At 34.2% G+C, this 21,864-nt stretch overlaps 1 protein-coding gene across 2 annotated transcripts in view; it reads right to left on the bottom strand.

The window, feature by feature from the left end:
* Window positions 1-21,864, bottom strand: part of LOC149781255 (uncharacterized) — a 97,594-nt gene that overhangs the window by 6,584 nt on the left and 69,146 nt on the right. For both annotated transcript variants that reach the window (XM_089935340.1, XM_089935339.1), the window contains exons 3-5: window positions 14,483-14,570; window positions 13,739-13,880; window positions 5,011-5,220 (exon numbers count right to left, since the gene is read on the bottom strand). In XM_089935340.1, coding sequence (XP_089791466.1) covers window positions 5,011-5,220; window positions 13,739-13,880; window positions 14,483-14,570 — 440 coding nt within the window. The remainder of the gene's footprint in view (window positions 1-5,010; window positions 5,221-13,738; window positions 13,881-14,482; window positions 14,571-21,864) is intronic.

The following is a 21,864-nucleotide window of genomic DNA, read 5'->3' as shown; positions in this document are numbered from 1 at the left end:
AACTAAAGCGCATAACACATCATTGCATGTGTCCCCTAAACACAGACATATGCTGAGACGATATGCACACAACTATGTTACTCAACCTAACATTTGCAATAATGCTGTTTTGGAAACACGGATTGATTCTTGATCAGATGAAAATGAAACCATGTTCTGGTGTTACTGTGTTTAACATACAGTGACGAGATACGTTTGTCTATGGAAATAATTATACCACTATGACACTTCTACTTGTTTTCATTTGTTATTTTTGTTGTTGCAGCTGCTGATTATTTAACGTCTTCTTTTTAGATAGGGACAACAGCTTTTGCACTGATTGGTCATTCAAAGACTGACGATGGATAGCATGTCAATGTATAAGGTATCATATTTTTTACCATTAAAGTTAGTACTCTTTTAATTTCGTATAACAAGATCTCAATTGTCAGCAGAAAATTTCCTGAAATCCAAGACAAGACCATTTCTTGCTTTTTAATTGTTGAGTGTTTAAATCATCCAGGATAGATTTGATTGGTGACAAGAGTTTTTTACTGGATTTAAGATCAGCATTATTTTCATTTACGACCATTTAGCTACCATAGAAAGGCTTCTAAAGAGAGAGACGCATCTCCATATGACTATCCATTCCGAAGGAGTTGGAAAACATATTTTCAAGATGGTTGAAATGGTGATGATATTGGATATCAAAATCTAGGCACAGATTACATTTTATGATTTAGGTCCAACTAAATATCTTAAATCGTTTGGTAAAAACAAATCAATGTTGACCATCCATTTAGAAGAAGAAGTACCCATACAATTTTCAAGATAGCTCTTGTGGTGTCAATATTCTATATCCAAGTGGCAATTTTACAATGATAGAAAAACTGTATGAAGAGCAGCTATAATAAACCTGTGTCAAACAATAGACAGTGGATGACAGGTGACGGACAACAGACTATCCCATAAGTTCTCTAGTGTATGGCCAGTACAGCTAAACGTCACGTGGGAGTCAAAGAGATGAAGACATTGTCTTCAACATACTGCAGTCAGCTGGTGTATGAGTTGTTGAGACTCATGCAAATATTAGCATGCAGTTCACTAGCTCCTTGGACAAACATGTGTGTGTGTGTGTGTGTATATATATATATATATATATATATATATATATATATATATATATATATATATATATATATATATAGGTAGGTGGGTGGGTGGTTAGAAGGAAAAAAGATAGCAGACCAGTAAATTTGCCCCAATACTTAAAATCCAATATACCATATTTTTATAATTTAACCGATCCATAATAATGTTAAATTTAGGAAGTGCAGACATTAGATAAGAGCATCTTGTGAACATGCTTTGAACACCTTGTGAAGACAAATAATATGATGCAGCTAGTTTTAAAAACCAGTTGAGAAAGGAACATAAGGAACACAAACAGTGATGCTGAACAGGAATATATGTACTGTAATAATTTAATTTGAGATTATTAAACTGAGTAATATTTGAGTAAGTTAACCTCTTGTCAGCTGGAAATTTGTAGCAATATTTTAATGCATCTTGGGTTCTTCTTTGTAACAAAATAGGATAGAAAGAACAAACCAAGCTGTGAAGTCATGCTAAAATGAAAGACCTACCACCCATGAAATGATCTCATGCAATACCATGCAGTAAGCTACAGGTAAGAGAGGTTGAGTTTGTTCACGCAAAAGCTCTTCCTATATTATCACAATTACGTTACAATAGCATTTCATTGGAATTCTGCTGGTTAAGGAAATCTGTTCCATAAGAAATAAAAAATCATTTAACTTCGCTTTCACGCAAACTGTTGTCATTTTTATTTAAATTAACGAACATTGAATCAACTGCATAGCACACTGAAGAGTAAATATACTTGCTGGTTATATGCTAAGAGCCTCGTCGTAGATTCTGGTTTGAGTAAGCTACCTGTAGAAAAGAGCAACTAAAATACCACATAGCAAAAAAAGATGTACAACATTTAAAGGACACAATACTCTAGCTGACAAATATAAGTGAGTAAGCAGGATGAAAATAAATAACCATCAATGTCAGTTAGAAAATGTATATTTGAATTTTCCATAGCCTGATTTAGACTTCATATTATTATGCACGATCGTGCAAATGTGAAAACTAACAGCTATCAGGTGAATATAGCAAAGTCCTCTTGACTGAGGCAGTGACATTAATATATTTTGTCTTCTTGCTATAAATCCAGAAGCTAATTTAAAATGGGTCAATGTATTGACGAATTTTGGAATTTCTTAATCATAAGCTTTATATGATGATCCTATGCAAACAATGAATTATGACAATTCAATTTTTGTTTTTGTCTGTAAATATTGTTGATAGGTGATAAGCAGAGAGGACTAATTATCTCTATTAATGTGGCTTACCTCATGTTGATGGGTGATAAGCAGAGAGGATTAAATATCTCTATTAATGTGGCTTACCTCATGTTGATGGGTGACAAGCAGAAAGGACTAAATATCTCTATTAATGTGGCTTACCTCATGTTGATGGGTGATAAGCAGAGAGGATTAAATATCTCTATTAATGTGGCTTACCTCATGTTGATGGGTTATAAGCAGAGAGGATTAAATATCTCTATCAATGTGGCTTACCTCATATTGATGGGTGATAAGCAGAGAGGATTAAATATCTCTATTAATGTGGCTTACCTAATGTTGATGGGTGACAAGCAGAGAGGATTAAATATCTCTATTAATGTGGCTTAACTAATTAGTCTTTATTTGCATTTAAAAATCCAAAGAATGCCAGAGTACACGATGTTTGTCGGCCTGATCAGTACACCGGTAATATTTTTGCTCTACACCTTTTCAGTCAGAAGTTGTATTATTACTTGCCATTCCATGGTCAGTGTTTATCCCAAGGTTCTATAAATTCTTCCATCTCATATCAAAGCACGCACTATACAAATATCTAGGTTGTCAGGCGCTCAATTTATAAGTTGTCAGAAGGTGTAAAATCAGCACAAAATATCACGTATGTCAATAAAGATTGATTCTTTCGTATGGTGGAACACCTATTTCAATGTTCATACATATATACAACATCATGATCCTAGCCACTCCTATTGTCCCAGCAACATATGGTCAAGGGAGGTTTTACTGTGTATTATATAATAATTGTATACATTTATAAATACAAATGTGTGTATAGGTACAAATATGTTTGTATTTATGAGTGTGCATGCCTGTATGTATGTTTGTAGGTACACATGTATGTACATAGTTATATCTGTGTATGTATATTTTTCTTTATTTCTGAGTGGATGGACAGAGGGCTAAAGACAATAAATAGAAATATAAGAATATGAACATACTACATGTACCTTGTAATGTTTATGGATGTTGCCCCCACCCTACCCTCTTTCTCTCTCTCTCTCTCTCTCTCTCTCTCTCAAAAGGTCTATACACATGTATACTAGTTATATTTTAAGCTGGAAACTTCCATTTATATCCCATATTTATAATGACTCAAACAACTGCAAACTGTTAGCCATCAGCATAAATGTTTATGCGATGAAAAATAAAATACATAGCACCAACAAATTCATTAGGATTTATTTCACACACCATTATTACATATTCACTGAACAGCTTGTGTGTGCATGTAATATCCTTTCTCTCTGTGAATGTTTACACAATATGTTGTGATGCTTTTCAATGTTTAATACGAGCACAGTTGTTAGATGTGTGAAAAGCTGGCATCTTTCTCAAAGACAAACAATAACTTCTTTGAGGACTCCTATATAGCAGGAGTGTCATTTCCATGCAGAACACCACAGAACAGATCAAATAACACCAATGATGTCCAATATATTAAACAAAAACTTCTACATATCACAAATTTGCGCCTTAGATACATCATCCCACTTGTTAAGAGATGTAGCACTATTTGTAAGAAGATGCCCTTGTTTGTTATTGAGAAAAATCAACACTTGTTAAGACAAATCACCCAAAACAAATGCGAAAGAGTGATTTCTACCTTTATAATACATTTTTAATTTAATCTGCTTAAATAGACAATTCCTTCCAGAGTGATTATATATGATTATTAGGTCTACTTTTCTGATCTGAATTGGCTGACATTGGAACAGTTCTTTATTGTTATCACTTCAAAATGGAAAATAAGTGTGTGTTAAAAAGAGAAGAAAAATCAACTCAGAGCTTCATTTTAATACTCTTTCTTTTAAACAAAATGAAACATCTAATGAACTTTGTATATTATATTACTCATTATGCCCTAAATAATTATCCAGGTTGAGTGAGTCATAAGCATAAATAATTGAATTTAAATACGGTCCAAGTACATATTAGGGACGTTAGTAAAAGGTCATCTAATATACTGTGTATCTAGCTGCATTCCTTTAATACGCTTACAATATACGTCTGCATGACACAAATCAGTACCACAGAGAAAGTAATAAACACATTCACATTTTGATGCATTATTTCAAACTACTAAAAATACTTTTATTAGATGTCTTTTGTGCAGTATGATGTGTTCTGTAGTGATCTGTGGTGAAAAGATGCACCACTATAAAGGATGCAGTGTACATAATTGCATTGTTCAACGTAATGCTGCATAATGAACATACAAACTAAACATACATGGATGACAATGGGTTAGACCAGCTTTCCTCTTTCTGCTTATCTTTCAGCATAAATTGCCTTAAAGTCAACAATAAAGGAGTTTTTGTAAATAAACTACAATGACATTATTCTTTATAAACATCTCTGTATAAAGGTCACCCAATCATAAAGGACAGCTGCTAATAGCCTGCTTTATTAATTCAAGTTATCTATAACAAGAATAATCCTAAACGGACAAAATGTTGTCATTTGCTCAGTGTTCTGTACAGACAGATTGTACTGTATTTACATCGCTAACCTTACCTAAGAAAATTTCATGTCTGTTAAAAATGATCATTATAACACTGAAGCATTTTTATAACATACATAGTAAATGGGACCTCACCTTTTTCTTTGAGTCCTCATCAATAAATGCAATGGACCCATGAGAACTTGTGACAGAATTATTCTTGGATGATGGCGCATTAATGAGGAGAAATGGCTTGTTATCTACGAAATGCGAGGGAGAGGAATTCTGGGAATAATTGAATTTCGGGGAGTCCTTGTCATTCACAGGAGAATATACACCTCCACTTCTGCCTAGTACCTGATTGCCCTGAAATTGTTCAAAATAAGTTGAATATATAAAAATATAAAAATGTTGTTTTATCCTTCTTTTTATCCGACTAACATCAGCATATGAAGAGATGCTGATATAAGAATCCCTGCAATAGATTCGTTGTTTACAATAATTTAAATATTCTGAATCAACAATATGAAAATTCTGCATTTAAAAAAATTTTAAACCGCTCTGGTGGCCTAGTGGTTTGAGCGTCCGCCTCGGATGTGTGAGACTGTGGGTTCGATCCCCCGCTGAGTCATACCAAAAACTTACAAAAATGGTACTAACAGCTTCCTCACTTGGCGCTTGGGTATTAAGAGGTTAGTGTTAGGACTGGCGACCTGGTGTCAGAATAATGTGACAGGGTGGGACATCATGCTACATGTCTGCGGCATGATGCCCCAGTGCTAGACATCACTATAAACTGCCACATTGCAGTGAGTCATCGTAGCGATATAATAATAATAATAGTGAGGACTTTGTATAGCCCCTAATCTTTAGAAGCTCTAAGCGCTTTACAACATTAGACAACACCTATAAGATAAAAAAACATATAATGATATGATTACAAAAACAAACACCATGAAATTATAAAACATTATAAAAAAATACATGCTGAGAATATTTAAGGTAGGACACATTATTAGGTCTTTAAGTTTGTTCTTGCAGTCGAAAAAAATGAGTTTTGAGAACACTCTTGAATGGGATCACTGTGTCTTTGTTCAGTGGGCAATTCATTCAACGTTGCTGGGCTCTGGTATGCAAAAGAATGCTGTCCATATGACTTTGTTTTCATAGTGGGAAAAATGAGTGTACGATTGTCAGAGGAGGAGCGTAAGTATCTTGCTGGTGTATACACATGGGTGAGGTCTAAAAAATTGTTAAAGCTACGTTAAAATTCCAAATCACATAATTAAAAATTGTAAGATTATGTATGACTAATATTTGCAAGTCATAAAGTGCTCTCTACAGGCAGTACCAGTTTTCAACACAACCCTTAATTATTTTATAGCTTGCGTTTTGTGTGACAAAACTCTCGTACCAGTCAACTACTGAAAAATAGAGTGGGTAATTGCTACAGATGTAACACTGTCCCTTTCAAATTGCAACATCACCCGTACGAAATTTTCCACATGGAATGGATATGGAATCCATACATACTTTTACAGAAATATCCATATGGACATTTTTATTCTATAGTTGAAGAACTCTTATGGATTTCAGTGTATCCATATGGAAATGTTATGGACTCCGTATGGAAAATCCAATGGAATATGCTAATTAGCCCATGAGGTTTGTAGGTTGTCCATATGGAATAAAATTAAAATTCCATATGGAATTTGACAATAATCCATATGGAATTTGTGAATAGTCCATATGGAATTGGCAAATATACCATATGGAATTTGTAAATAGTTCATCCTGTACAAAATTTTCCAGGCATACCTAAGGCAGATTTCAGATGGGTTTTTTAAGCACATTCTATCTAAACCATAAAAAAATCGGCTTCAGATTTCTATTAAACTGCCTAATGATTCTTAGACATTATTAGGAATCAATCATAAATATTCACCATAATTTTTTTAATGGATCATTAATTTTATTTTGACAGACATTATCAAATAAGATTTAGGTTTTTCTTGTCCTCATTTTCTATTTCGCATACAAAGCCTAATCCATGACGGCATCACTTAAGCCTTTTTCATTTCACTGAAAAGTCTGGTGAGATTTCACAAATATTTGACTAAAACTTTTGTGAGATTTCAGTACAATTTTGATCATTATATAGTATTTTACTGAAGTTTCAGAAGTTTTTCAAACATTTCAGATTAATAATGAATACAGTAATACCTCGAACATTCGCGAGGTTAGGTTCCAGAACCAGTCGCGGATCAGGAGGAATCGCTGTTTGGTACGAGTCACTAAAAATGCTAATAAATGCTTATTTCTAGGGTTTAAACCCTAAATATGACCCAAATCATGCTCCCAAAGCACTTTAATTTCATTTAAAAGTTAGCTTAATACATTACCCTTAAAAAGAGAAATAAATGGTTGATGTAAAAATAGAGTACAGTATTCGCCTAATGGGTATTTGCCACACTAGCGCATTTACAGTACGGTATGTGTATACTAATATTACCCCTATACTAATTCATTGGCTGCCGTTTTCTTTTGTACTCACAGTAAGGTAAAACCAAGTAACGAATGGGACTGTAAACTTAATGACTGATGTTTTCTTTGTCATTGTCAGGAAGGTAAACTAGGTAAACTTCATATGTCAAAGAAGTCATATAACGAAGGTACAATTCAATAAAAGAAAGAAAACATGTACGTAGAGGGTACCAATGAAAATTTTGCGAATCCAGAAACGCGAATGCACGAGGTATTACTGTATGACTTAAACAGGACTTTATTAACCAAGGTGATATTAAGTTTGCATGATTTTTTTTAAAGATGTTGTAATTATATGACATCCAAGGCAAGAGATATGGGAGTTAATAATAATAATAATAATAATAATAATGACTTTATTTAGAGAAGGTAACCTAATTACAGAACAAATCTAACTTGAGGCCTTCTATCTGTTATGTACAATATTTATATATTTACAGAATATACAACATGATGTGAAGAATCTGGCTTGACACTAAATAATTAAGTGATTTTAAAAATCAAAGTATCAAGCCAGGAATATATACACAGGCATCTGTGAACACATAAACATATATAAAATATTAATCTGCACTGAACATATAAACATACATAAAATATTAATCTGCATTGAAAAATTGAACTGAAAATAATGCAAAATTACAGAAAAGCAGCCATTTGAGACATGAAAAGAAGAAATGCTAAAAGCCTGCCATGTCACTTGTACTGCAACTTGATTTTTGATTAATGTACAAAATATGATGCTGCTGTGGTCTCTTGAATTAGTCCTTGTTCCATAAGTAACCGTGACAAACGTTTATCATAATATAAGTACTCTTATTTTACACTGAATTCCAACACACCTAGAATATTTTGATAACATACACAATAATGCCTCACGATAGTGAACGAGGATTCTACGTGTGGGCCAAGAAAATTAGGCAAAGATATGATGATCTTTGATAGACATGGGTATTTCGCAAGATTTCCCACCAGTGATCAATCCGTTGTCCTCCTTAAATTCATCCTGGAAGCTAATCAGTTTTGAGTTATATACAGGGATCGTCCTGGGCTTCGCCAATGTTGCAAATTGCGATTTTTTTTCCTTATTGGCGACAAAAATATCCCATCTGGCGATTTTTTTGGCGACATACTTTTTGGTTATTTAATTTGTACATACAATCATGGATTTGGACTGGATAAATTAAAAGGCAGAACGAAAAGAAGCCATAAACTTGACTAAGCAATGCATTGGAATCAATCTGTTACACAAACGATCCTTTGTTCTTATTGACATCCCCATCTTTACAGTGCATTGTTACATCATAATCTGCTTATGCTGACATCTGGGCTGAGGACTGTATGCTGCGATACAGTCAATCATGCTACCGCACTATACCTACAACTGACCGACTTCTGAAGACGCGAATAGAACAGATACAATTAATTGTATGGCTAATCCTTCTGTTTTTTTTAATACATATACCAATACAAAAGTTTTGCTGAACCTTCATAGAAAACTGATAACCTTTGAAGTACCGACTACTGTGTATAAATACAAAGCAAATGGAAAAAATCTCAATCACAATTACATCTGTCGCCAGTGCAGCATTTTACTCATTGATCTTTTCCTTTTGCCATCAGTCCCGTGTTACGGCTGCAGAGACTTAAACTCCGCAACAAGAAATAGCAAAAAAAAACAAAAACAAATAAAAACAGTTTTGCATAATTAATAATAATTATTTATTTCTCAAAATACAGGAGTGAAAGAATCCCTAAATTGGGTGTGAATTTATGCTTATATATATATGGTCCAGTATTGCCAGGTGTTGACTCGTGTACGTTTCATTCGTGGGAATGGAGATCCTATTTTTCTTGTCGAGAAAATTTATACAGCATTCAGTGATCATTCTTGGGAGTTAGGAAGCAATTTGCTACAAGCTTTGTGAAGCTAACCATTGGGGGGGGGGGGCTGCTGAGAGACTACTAATGTCACCTGTCAGCACTGTAGACTGTGAACGTGGATTCCGTATGATGAACCTCATAAAAACTGACATCAGAAATAAGCTCTGCATCTCATCTCTCGAGAATTTAATGAGAATCAGCATGTACAGATGTGAAAAATTAGACTTTGAAACTGCATTCAACAAGTGGGCAGCCCTAAAATCGCGACGGATCTTCATGTAACACTTTGTAACATTTTGTTAATGCTTGTTGTAATTAAAGTATTAACTAACCCATCTTTTGTAATTTTCATTGCCTGTTACATTAATAGACTAAATTAACACTTGGAAAAATGTACACTACTTGTTTTGGCGAGACTTTTTGAAAATTGGCGACAAAATATTGAGGTTGGCGATTTTTTTTGCGACAGCTTTTTAAACTCCAGGACCATCCCTGTATATAAGTTAACTTCGAAATCATCCTGGTTCAATTCCATGTCCTATTTAGCACGTTAGCCGCTACTGTAGATCTGTTTATGGCACAAAAAGCAAAATGCTAGTACAGGCGTTCAGTTTTCATACACACTGACCAATTACGCTCCCATCTACTTTGATTCAAGTTATTCTCTTCGCCGCACATTTTTCAAATGGTTATTCAAACTCATATCCCGCTCGAATCGCCATGTTTAGCAATCCCGTCAGTTTCCGTTACGCAACGATTCATTGGCAAGTACAAAATTTTGACCAATCAAAAAGCTCTTTACAACGATTATCCTTTAAATAATAAACGGAGCAAATACTTATCAGAAAGCCCGTTGCGGAATGGGACCGGATAGAGCATTAATTTTAAAAAAAAGTTTCGGAGACGATATTTAAAAAAGGGTCCGTATCGAGGAAAATCATATTCAGGTCAGGAGAAAAGCGAATTTCTGATTCAAAACATAAAACAAGAAAACTTGTTTGAGGGCAATTAAATCTAGTTTAAGTTAAAAAAATACAACAACAACAATAACAAAATTTGATAAAGAAATATAATACAGAAAGATGTGGAAAGAAGTTATTGTTCCCAAAATAAACAATACAATTACAGCTATCAGAGCTCGGAGCTCGATGGTCACTGTATCGCCAAATCGCAAATGTCAGTTATACATGTTGAACACAATCTGACTTCTTGTAACACTTCCGACTTGAATGGATAAAGTATTTGAACGACTATGAAGTAAAGTTTGACATACAAAATTTGTTTTTAAAAAAATCAAAACTCTCATAACATGTCTGGCTGATTCTGAGTACAGACAATGACATAATGCTTTGAATATTCATCATTTCCATTTCTACCTTGATCTAAAAATCCATATATTTTTACCTTATTCAGGAAAGATTTCAGGTTCCATTAATTGTTCACATTCCATTAATAGTTGCAATTTTGCAATTATTATTTTGTTATGTATATCTATTTACTATAACTTATGCTTCATGACTGACTCTATATTACTATATTATGTGTAGTTTTAATTCATGACTGTTGTTGTTGTTATTGTTCTAGAGTTTAACACCATTTACAGCACAAGATAGACTATACATGGCGGCCAGTATAAATGGTGGAGGAAGAACCAGGGAAAACCCCAGGAAGAAGCATCGACCCACGAGAAGCTACTGGCAAGCTTTCCCACATACCCATATTGGCCGAACGCGAGACTCAAACCCACGCAGACAGAGATGAGATGGCAATGATCCGTAACGGAATTCATGACTGTAAATTGTATTGATCCTCTGTAGTCAAGGTATTACATACCTAATATTTTTATACCCTGGTATAAAATTATAGCGTAAAATATTATGAATGTAGATTGCATTGGATCTATACATATGTTTTATGTTTCTAACAGTGAAACCTGTTGATAACTTGGAGGTAATTTCTCATAGGCTGGAGGGTCTAGGTCAGGTGGGTTATCTGAAAAATTAAGTTGTTGTTGTTGTTGTTACAGGATTTAACGCCATTTTTCAGCACAAGATAGGCTATACATGGGTGGTGGAGGAAGAACCAGGGAAAATCCCGGAAAGAACCACCGACCCACGAGAAGCTACCGGCAAGCTTTTTCACATATCCACATTGGCCAAGGAAAAATTAAGTAATTTCCCATTAGATGAGTTGGGGCTAAAGAATAAGTTGTGTGTGTGTGTGTGTGTGTGTGTGTGTGTGTGTGTGTGTAATTTGGATTTTTGACGTAGCTTTAACAATTTTTTAGTCATATTCACATTATCCTGACAATTGGACGACCAGTCCTAACACTAACCTTTTAATGCTGAGCACCAAGCGAGGCTGTTCCCACGACCTCCCACATCCGCAGCGGACGATCTAACCATGAAGATGTGTATAAGTAGAAAATTGAGCAATCAGATTCATTCCCATTTTGGATTCATTCCTTTTTCTGATTCCCATTTCGTATGTTGAAATCAATCACATAATTTGGGAAAACACTTGTTATGATTGTTCAGTGGAAATAGGTGTTCATTAGACTATAATACTATTCTTGAGCTACTGTAAATTATTCAAAGGAGTTCTAAACAGCGCCATGCTTACACGTCAGGACTGTACTAGTGTAGGCAGACCAGTATAGTCATGGATCTGAAGTATATACAGAAGTTTTCATTCTTTTGGACTTTAATATAATTTTTTCCAGGATTATTTTAGATTCAACTCATACTGATCTAAGATTCTCTTAAATGTTCATTTTATAACATTGATATTTAAATTGTTTGTCACATTTGACAAAATTTGTTGGTTTTGCTTCTTTTTGTTGGTTTTGCCATTCTTATCACCATCTGAAGAAGAGAGTATATGACTGGTCACTTGTATGTTATTTGTAAGGACCTTGTCTTCCGTCTTTTATATAATGTAGCTAGCCTAAATCCGTAACATTGTATAACACGGAATGTGCCAAAACAGCTGGGTTTTTTGCAGTCCACGAAACATGTTTTAGTTCATTCAGAAACAAATTTAAACAACCACATCGTAAAGAGCCTCTTACGCGGGTGTACACGATTTGTGTACAAATCAAAAGAGCTGGCGTCTGCGTCCATTGTTTGTTTACAATAGAAAGTAGTTCCTTTATGCACGTGAATGCTATATGCGTATTGTCGCGCGAGTTCAGTATCGGGTAATATTGAACGATTCCGACAATGTAAACTTAACGTGACAAATAAAAATGAGCATATAATAATTTTGGATTTTGCACGAAGCCACCTAACTCTAGATTGGTTTATAAGCCCTATATCTTATATATTTGCTACCCACAACAAGGTGTGAAGGTTACAATCATTATTTCTCAGTGGAAATTGAATTTAATCAGTTTTAATTATGGAAATATGTTGTAGAGGATTCTGTTAAAATGTTAGATAAACGTTTAACTTTCTATATTATATAAATGTGTTATATCTTTCTAGGAAACAGGTGGGTTTTTTTTCTCCATCAAATAGATCTCGGTCACCCGTAAATACAGTAGGACACTTGGTGCAAGTCAAATTAATAACAACAGTATTTATATTGCTTGGTATTTTTTTCAGCGTTCTCTGCACAAAAATTCAGGAATTTTTTTTAAATGTTAAAGTAATAATTTACTATTCCACTCTAGATTGAATTACACCAAAATTGTATTTTTATTTAATGTAACCTTTACTTTCATGCGTGTGGGCGTACTATTTACTGTTAGTGACCAAAACAGCCATATACGATTATGTTATAGGACGAATGATTAATACACTTTTATACAGAAGAGCTTGTTTGCAACTGAATGTTTCAACCTGGAGTCGTCTCTGACATGAGTGTATTTTCAGTTACTTGATAAATACTGATCTGCATAGCGATTCGAATGATCTGCTACGCCTGTTTTGTGGCGATCAGTAATACATTTTATGCACAAATCAGAATTTAATTTAGAATGGTAAAACACTACTAGTATCAGATATTACTGAAAACTAGTTACGGTTATTACTGAAAACGAGTTATGGTTATTTATCTATGTTTGACTAAATCTCTTTCATATTATTTGAAGTCTGAATATTTACCATCCAATCCCCCCATACGTTGTGGGCCTGGATGTAAGGATCAAAACTCACGATCACAGAGATGCAAACTACGAATGGTCTCATCTATTTGATGACAATGTTTTGCACATATAAACATATAGGGATTTCCTTCGTTTATTTTTCGCTATTGTGCTTTAAAGTTTGCAATTATCTTTTGTTCGGTTGCATTAAATTTTCATTGTCAGCAAGTTTGGATTCAATTTTTATTCCAGTGAGTCGGTCATACAATTAGCAAAGACCACACGATGCAATACGTAATTATTTGTAGCATTCCATCTTCGCCTTTACTACACTCTTCTTTATTGTATATTCCAAATATTTAGATTTACCTGCCTGCTGACCTTGCTTGCAGACGACTCCCTGCGATATGCATCGGGGAGTCGTTGTGATCCCGCTAGAGAGCCGCTGATGCTACGCTGCATAGCCCTGCGAGCAAGCATTCTTTCCTCTCGATACCGCTTGAGATAATTTCTGAATCGAGAGAGAAATCACACTGCATTTTACGAATCGTCGAGAGGAAGCATAAGTCTGAAGAAAGTTATCTGAGCATAAAGAGATAAGAGATAGGATGAGTAACACATTACATGTTTAAAAAAAATTCCTAAACTTCGATATATATGTAATACGCACATTGATTATTATAAAACTCTTGTATCATATTTATTTAGTACATATTCATTTAACCTTTAAACAGTTTTTTGAAATGTTAAAATAAGAAATTCCTAACATAATCTAATAATAACACCAAAAAAAAAAAAAAACGATTAAAAGTTTCAATTTTATTTATATAATAGGCCAGACGTCGGCGTCTGTTTCGAACTGCTGTGGCGGGTCCAATCAGTTGTAGAATGCTAAGTTCCAAGTCATATTTGACCTTTTGATTTAATTATCTCTTTTCGCACATGCAATGCAAAACTACAACTCGTACATCGTGCCTTTCCAAAGAGTATGGCGTGCTACCGTTGCCAAGGGTACGATAGGTAGCCGACACATGAGATAAACTAATATTACACTACAAATTGCTAAGTGTGCTTCTATGTTTGACTCCTGTTATACCTGCAGTGTCATTTTACCTTATTCGCATTACTCCAGCTATCATGAAGAAGACGCCAATCACAGCCGAGCATGTTGAAATCACAACCACTTGTGTTCTGCTTAAACCTATACAGACAAAAAAAAAAGGTCGATATGAGATGTAATTTGGTATGGTAATATTAGTGTTTTCATTCATGTTTTAGTATTTAATTAACTGTTTGAAATATTACAAGGCAGCTTCGTATTATTTATACTTTATCAACAATAAGTCCTAAATACACTGTACTATCTATCACTTTGAATACAATTATTTGTACATGGATTATAACAAAAAATTATACCACGTGTTACATAACCATTCCGCTAATTACCAACAAATCGCCCAGAACGAATTCTCAGATTACATATTTCAAGTGTGATACGGCTGCTCTCGTTTACCATCATTCGCCAGCTTAACATACTTTCCAAATGGCATTTATACAATAGGTGTCTTTATTATAACGCCTGTTGGTCCCGACACATATTATGTTCCTCGTTCTCCCTTAAAACGTTACATTTTGTGTGTTCATAACTTTCTCAGCTTGGCCATGAGAATTTAAAACGAAACCGATATTTGGCATGTGAAAGGCTTAAAAAGGTGTTATATGCACCGTATAACATGACGTCCAGTGATAAGGGAACTCGTAAATCATGTTGTAACCACCCTCGCCACATAACAAAGTCTAGCGATAAGGGGACTCATAAATTATGTCATATTCCCGCCCGCATAACACGAAGTCTAGTGATAAGGGGACTCATAAATTATGTCATATCCCACCCGCATAACACGAAGTCTAGTGATATGGGGACGCGTAACAAATAAGATATTAGAGCATTAAATTTCAGTATTACAACTGATTCACAGCTTTCACTTGTGCCTCAGATTTAAACACTGTAACAAAGAAACGCACGTAAGACAAAACGTAGAATCATACAAAATCGGTAAATATCTTGGTTTAAGAAGAGGAATCAGTTTATGCGATGGGCTTGAATAATTGTATCTTTAAATATCAATAAACACATCCTACGACGCGGAAAATAAGTTGATCATTTGTAAATGAACAGTAATTGAATTCTACTGATGTCTAGTTGATAATAATTATTCGTCGATTTTTTAAATATTTACTTGTCAACTTTCTTTTTGTATTTTCATGCCCGTCATTGGTTGGCGTAACAGTTAGTTTACTTCTCACTCTCTATCTTTCTATCTTTAAACACACACACACACACACACACACATATATATATATTAAATATATATATATATATATATATATATATATATATATATATATATATATATATATATATATATAATAATAATAATAATAATAATGAGGACTTTGTATAGCGCCTAATCTTTAGATGCTTTAAGCACTTTACAACATTAGACAAAACCTATAAGATAAAAAATCATATAATGATATGATTAAAAAAAACAAACACCATAAAATTAGAAAACATTATTTATAAAAAAGATTTAAAAAAAGATGCTGAGAATATTTAAGGTAGGAAACATTATTAGGTCTTAAGTTTGTTCTTGCAGTCGAAATAAGTGAGTTTTGAGAGCCCTCTTGAATGTGATCACTGTGTCTTTGTGTCTAAGTTCATTGGGCAATTCATTCCACGTTGCTAGGCACTGGTATGCAAAAGAACGCTATCCATATGACTTCGTTTTCATATTGGGAATATTGTGTATACGATTGTCAGAAGAGGAGCGTAAATATCTTGCTGGTGTGTACACACATGGGTGAGGTCGGATAGGTGTGTTGGGCTAGAGTCCGACAGTGAAACGTAGCACAGAGAACAAATTTTGTGTTTGATTCTGGATCGAATGGATAGCCAGTGTTGGGTACAGAGCAGCGGGGAGGTGTGATCAGATCCGAGCAGCTGTGTTTTCAACTTTTTGAAGTTTCTAGAGCAGATATTGAGATGAACCAGACAGAATTGAGTTAAAATAATCCAGTCTAGAAAGTACTAATGAACACACAAGTATTTTTAGTGGCATCAGCTGAAAGATATTTGCAAATTGAGCTGATGCGTCTCAGCTCAAGATATGCAGCCTTGCATATGTTCATGACATGTTGGTGCAACGTGAGAGTACTGTCCAGAGTAACACCTAGGTTTCGTACTGATTGTGTGAATTTAATGTTGGTGCTGCTGATATTTATTGTTTGAGGTAAAGGATGTGAATGAGAAAGTCTTTGTGTTGTGATCAGAATGACCTCAGTTTTATCATCATTCATCTGCAGCTTGTTACATGTGACCCATGATTTCACATCAGAAATGTACCTCTGTACACCTTGGATGGTAGCATCAACTTTAGTTGGGTGGCTAGATTTCTATATTTGGGTGCCATCAGCGTACAATTGGTGAGACACTGGATGATGATCTATGACACTTGAGAGCGACTGAGTGTACAGAATGAAGAGAACAGGTCCAAGAACAGACCCCTGTGGAACACCACAACATAGATCAACTAAGCCGGAGTGTATTCCATTTGCAGATAAAATTTGTGTCCTGTTGACCAAGTAGGACTTGAGCCATAGCAAGGCTGTATCATGAATGCCATATACATGCTGGGGACGGTGAAGTAATATCTCATGGTATGTTATGTAAAATGCTGCAGACAAATCAAGGAGGGTGAGGACTGTAATCTTTCCGCTATCCAACGCAGAGAGAATGTCATTAATTGCTTTTAGAAGAGTAGTTTAAGTACTGTGGCAAGGGCGATATACAGATTGTACATTCCTAAAAAGACTGTTTGAATTTAGATGAGATACAAGCTGGGATAGAACAACCTTTTCTAAGATGTTTGATTTGAATGGGAAATTAGAAACTGGGCGGTAGTTCTTTAAATCGTTATGGTCTAGTGGTAGTTTCTTCAGCAGGGGTTTACAATGGCAGTTTTGAAAAATGACGGGAATTCCCAGGATGAGAGAGAGTTATTAATAACATCAGTTAGTGAAGGCAATACTGGATCTAAGCACTCAAGCATCAGTGATGTTGGAATTGGATCAAGTTCACGTGACTTTGGTGCATTCTTTATCAGGATTGTACGTACGAAATCCATAGAGATAGGTTCAAATGCTGCTAATGGTTGCCGCTCAAATTCTGTATCCCAACTGTATGGTGACGACGATTCAATTGAAACTGTGGTGTCAAGCTTATCTCTAATGGTTTGTACTTTGTCACGGAAGAAATTTGCAAACATGATCGGAAGGTCGATTGAAGAGAAGGTTGTTGGAAGTGGTGTAGATTTGTTCCTTGACATTAGCTTGTTAGTAATCTCGAATAATATATATATATATATATTTGTGTGTGGACGCTCACATGACAAAACATTAATGTTCTCTGTTGAAATAACAAATTCTTGTATATATAGACCGACACATGGCCATATTCATACACACACACACACACACATATATATATATATATATATGTGTGTGTGTGTGTGTGTGTGTGTGTGTGTGTGTGTGTGTGTTTAATTTAATTGGTTGTCTGTTTTTATTTCATTACTTGTTTTTGTAATTTAACATTGTTTGCTGGACTTTACCTTGACCAGCATTGAGTCCAATTCTGCTTGTCCTCATTGGTTTTTTTATAAATATTTATTTAATTTACCTAAACAACTAATAATAGCTTCATTGTTATCGATGTCTATGAGCTTATTAACATAATTATGTTTCAGGTAAAATAGAATTGGTAAATATTTTGATCAGGGTCAGGGTTTTTTGAGATTCCTAAGTGAATTTTATAGGATATTTTGTTGTAAATAAACAACGCTCATTAGATTATTCTAGAAGGTTATTTTGCATTAGATACTAATTATTTTTAGAAAATGTTAATGTGACCTGAGGTCAAGCAGAGAACTATATTATCTTGTGACTGTGATGGTTTTACCAGTCGTGATTTAGCATCTAGCACTTTAAGTTGTATTATGTTGTGACCAGTTTGGACTGAATTTTATATTCTTCAAGTTATTGAATTCAAGAGATTATTGTCTCTGGCAATACAAAAGTGATCTGAAAAAATCTTGGCTAAAGACATTAATTGGAATTTATGCTGATTTCAAACCTGGAATAATATTTATGTGATTCAAGAAGAGACTGTTGACACTACAGTACCTCTCAGACTATAACGGACACGTCCTCGCCTTAAATTTTGGATCTCTTTGGGACTTGAACTGAGTTTTATTCAGGACTTTGTATTTTTATTTAATTCACACTGCCATAAGTTCTTATTTCTCATTTTTCACTTTGTATACTAGGTACATATATTATTTGTTAAGTTTACAAACTTGTTGTCTTTACTCTTATATGTTACTTATTTTAAGAGCATAGACTCGTAGCAGAAAATTGTGCTCTAGTCCATGGGAAACAAATTTTGTTAAAATATTTCAGAAAACTTTGTTTTTGAAATTTAATTCCCTTAGTTTCGGAATATTAAAATCCCAAGTAATATTTCACATTTTAGAAATCTTAGTGAAATCAGCAAAGCTTTTCTACCATGTCATCAAAAGTAGAGATATTTTTATTTCAAATCCTACCCGGGATGACGTTGAAATTGTACATTCCACATATATGAAATAGCACTCGTACATAATGAAACCTCTAAAGCAGGAATGCTTGTAAAAGAAAATCAGTATTTGCTGGAGAATGATTTCATAGAACCGAGTAAAAGTGACTCGATTTCACCATGTGTACTTGTTCCGAAACCAGATAATACTTTCCTTCTGTGCACTAGTTATAGAAATGTGGACAGTGTGACAAAAACAAATTAATTTTCGTTACCAAGAATCGATGATTGCATTGATAAAATTGTAAATGCCAAGTATGTCACAAATTTGACCTTCCCAAAGGATTTTGGCAAGTTTTATTGACGGAAAGGGCAAAGGTAATTTCGGCATTCGTGACTCCAGATGGACTTTATCAATATAAAGTGATGCCGTTTGTGATGAAAGGTTCGCCTAGTACTTTTCAGCGTTTAATGAACATGATTACAGCTGGTTTAGATAAGTGTAATGCTAACATCGATAATGTCATCGTCTACAACGACACCTGTAAAGATCATTTAGCGACAATTCGGAAATTCTTTGACAGACTCACTGATGCAAGTTTCACAATTAATTTATCCAAAAGTGAGAATTGCCGTGCTTGCATTTCTATGAGATATCGTGGGACATTACAATTTAAGTCTATTTCTGAATTCCCTGTGCCTATTAGTAAAAAGCAACTGATGCGACGTTTGGGTATAACTGGATACTATCGGAAATTTTGCTGAACCCCTGACAAATTTATTGAACAAAAACCCAAGTTTCATTGGTCTTAAAAATGTCAGGAGGCTTTTGAAAAGGTAAAAGCCATACGTAAGAGTGCACCATTTCTTACAGCTTAAAATTTCAGCCAATCGTTTAAACTGTCTGTTGACGCAAGTGATGTTGGAGTTGGTATTGATTCAATCAGACAAAAATAGTGTTGATCAACCGGTGTGCTATTTTTCTTAGGAATTAAATAAGTACCAGAAAAATTATTCCACAATCGAAAAGGAATGTTTGGCTTTGAAGTTTACATTAGATTATCTCCTTATATGACTATTGTGTTTAGTGTTCACAACCCCTTTACGTTCGTAGGCAAGATGAAAAACAATTATCAGAGATTATTAAGTTGGGATGTGTTGCTGCATGAATATAATATCGACATCAGGCACACCAAAGGAAAAACAATTTAATAACAGATGCACTTTCACATGTATAGAAATATATTTTTTCATGTATACCTTTTATCATTCATAATATTTCACCTTATGTTTTCTACCATAAATATATTTATTGTATAAATCTTTCTTTTTCTTTATGAGGGACGTTTTATGTATATTTAATTTAATTGTTTGTTAGTTCTACATTTGTATTTCAGTACATGCTATTTTAATGTTTACTGGACTTGACTTTGTCCAGCATTCAGTTCATTTCTGCTTGACCTGGTTGACTTTTGTATGTTAAGAAATGTTCACTGATGTAAACAACCAATAATAACTTCATTATTCTTCATGTGTATGAGCTTATTAACGAAATTATTGTTCAGAGAAACAAGAAGTGGTAAACATGTTGATCAGGGTCAGGGTTTTAGAGATTCCCAAGAAATGTTATATGTTATTAAAGGTCATTAGGTTATTTTCTATAGGTAATGGTTGTTTTCAGAAAATGATAATGTGACCTGAAGTCAAGCAGATAACTATATTATCGTGTGACTGTGAGATTTTATCAGTCGTGTTTTAAAATCTAGCACTTTAAGTTGTATTATACTGTGACCAGTTTGAGCTGAAGTTCACTTTTCTTTAAATTATTGAATCAAAGATCATTTTTTCTCTGGAAATACAAAAAATGCTTTTACAAAATAATTGAATAAAAACATTCATTGAAATTGATACTGTGTTCAAACCTGGAATAATATATCTGTGATTCAAGAAGAAACAGTTGACACACAAGTACTTCGCAGCCTATAAAAGACACGCCATCGCCTTACATTTTTGATCTCTTCGGGACTTGAACTGAGCTTAATTCAGGACATTTTATTACTAGAACTTGAGTCTTTAATTATTGGATTGATTTAGGAACTAATTCTCAATACCGTAAATTCTTTTTTCTCATTTTTCACTTTGTACTCTAGGTAAATAAATTATCTGTTAAGGTTTACAAAGCTTGTTGTCTTCACTTTTGTATGTTACTTATTTTAAGAGCATAGACTCATAACAAGAAAATTCTCGGACGACTTTGAAAATTTAAATATCGATCCAAGGGTTGGCAGTATTCAGGGCTAACTTGTTGCTTCATGCAGCGGTGGAAATCTGATAAATGTATTCGATAACATAATTCAACGTGTTGTGATGTATTCATTTGCTTTCTGTCTATATGCATTATCCTTTCCATTTAGTACATTTAGCTGCTATTATTCATCTTTTACCTTCCATATTTCAAGCAGCGCTGGGAATTCTGACAATTTCATTTTATTGATCTAATCTCAGCAGAATTTATTAGGCAAACAAGCCTCCATGGCATGTCTGATTATCTCTTTGTAACACTGAATTTCATTCCATTATTCCAGCAGAATATGTGGTACAGGCTCGTTCAAACCTAATTCATGCTGTATGGATATAATTATAGAATGAAAACAATCCCTAAATCGGACATGTCGCCTTATCGCTGATGCCCGGACATCCAAAATCAAATATAGTGATTAAAGTGTGTAAATTTGGTCAATGTAATCTATTATAAGTGGCGGTTAGTGGCAATTAGAGAGCAGAGTGCAGCCAACAATTTCTTGATTGAAAAGAGCACAATATTGTTTCAAACATGGACAGCCTTATTAAATTTAGCATC

This window comes from Sinohyriopsis cumingii, chromosome 15 (genome assembly GCF_028554795.1).
Source record: "Sinohyriopsis cumingii isolate HCF-2022 chromosome 15, ASM2855479v2, whole genome shotgun sequence".
In the NCBI taxonomy this organism is placed as follows: domain Eukaryota; kingdom Metazoa; phylum Mollusca; class Bivalvia; order Unionida; family Unionidae; genus Sinohyriopsis; species Sinohyriopsis cumingii.
The sequence above is the reverse complement of the archived record's forward strand: the minus strand, read 5'-3'. Positions and strand labels throughout refer to the sequence as shown.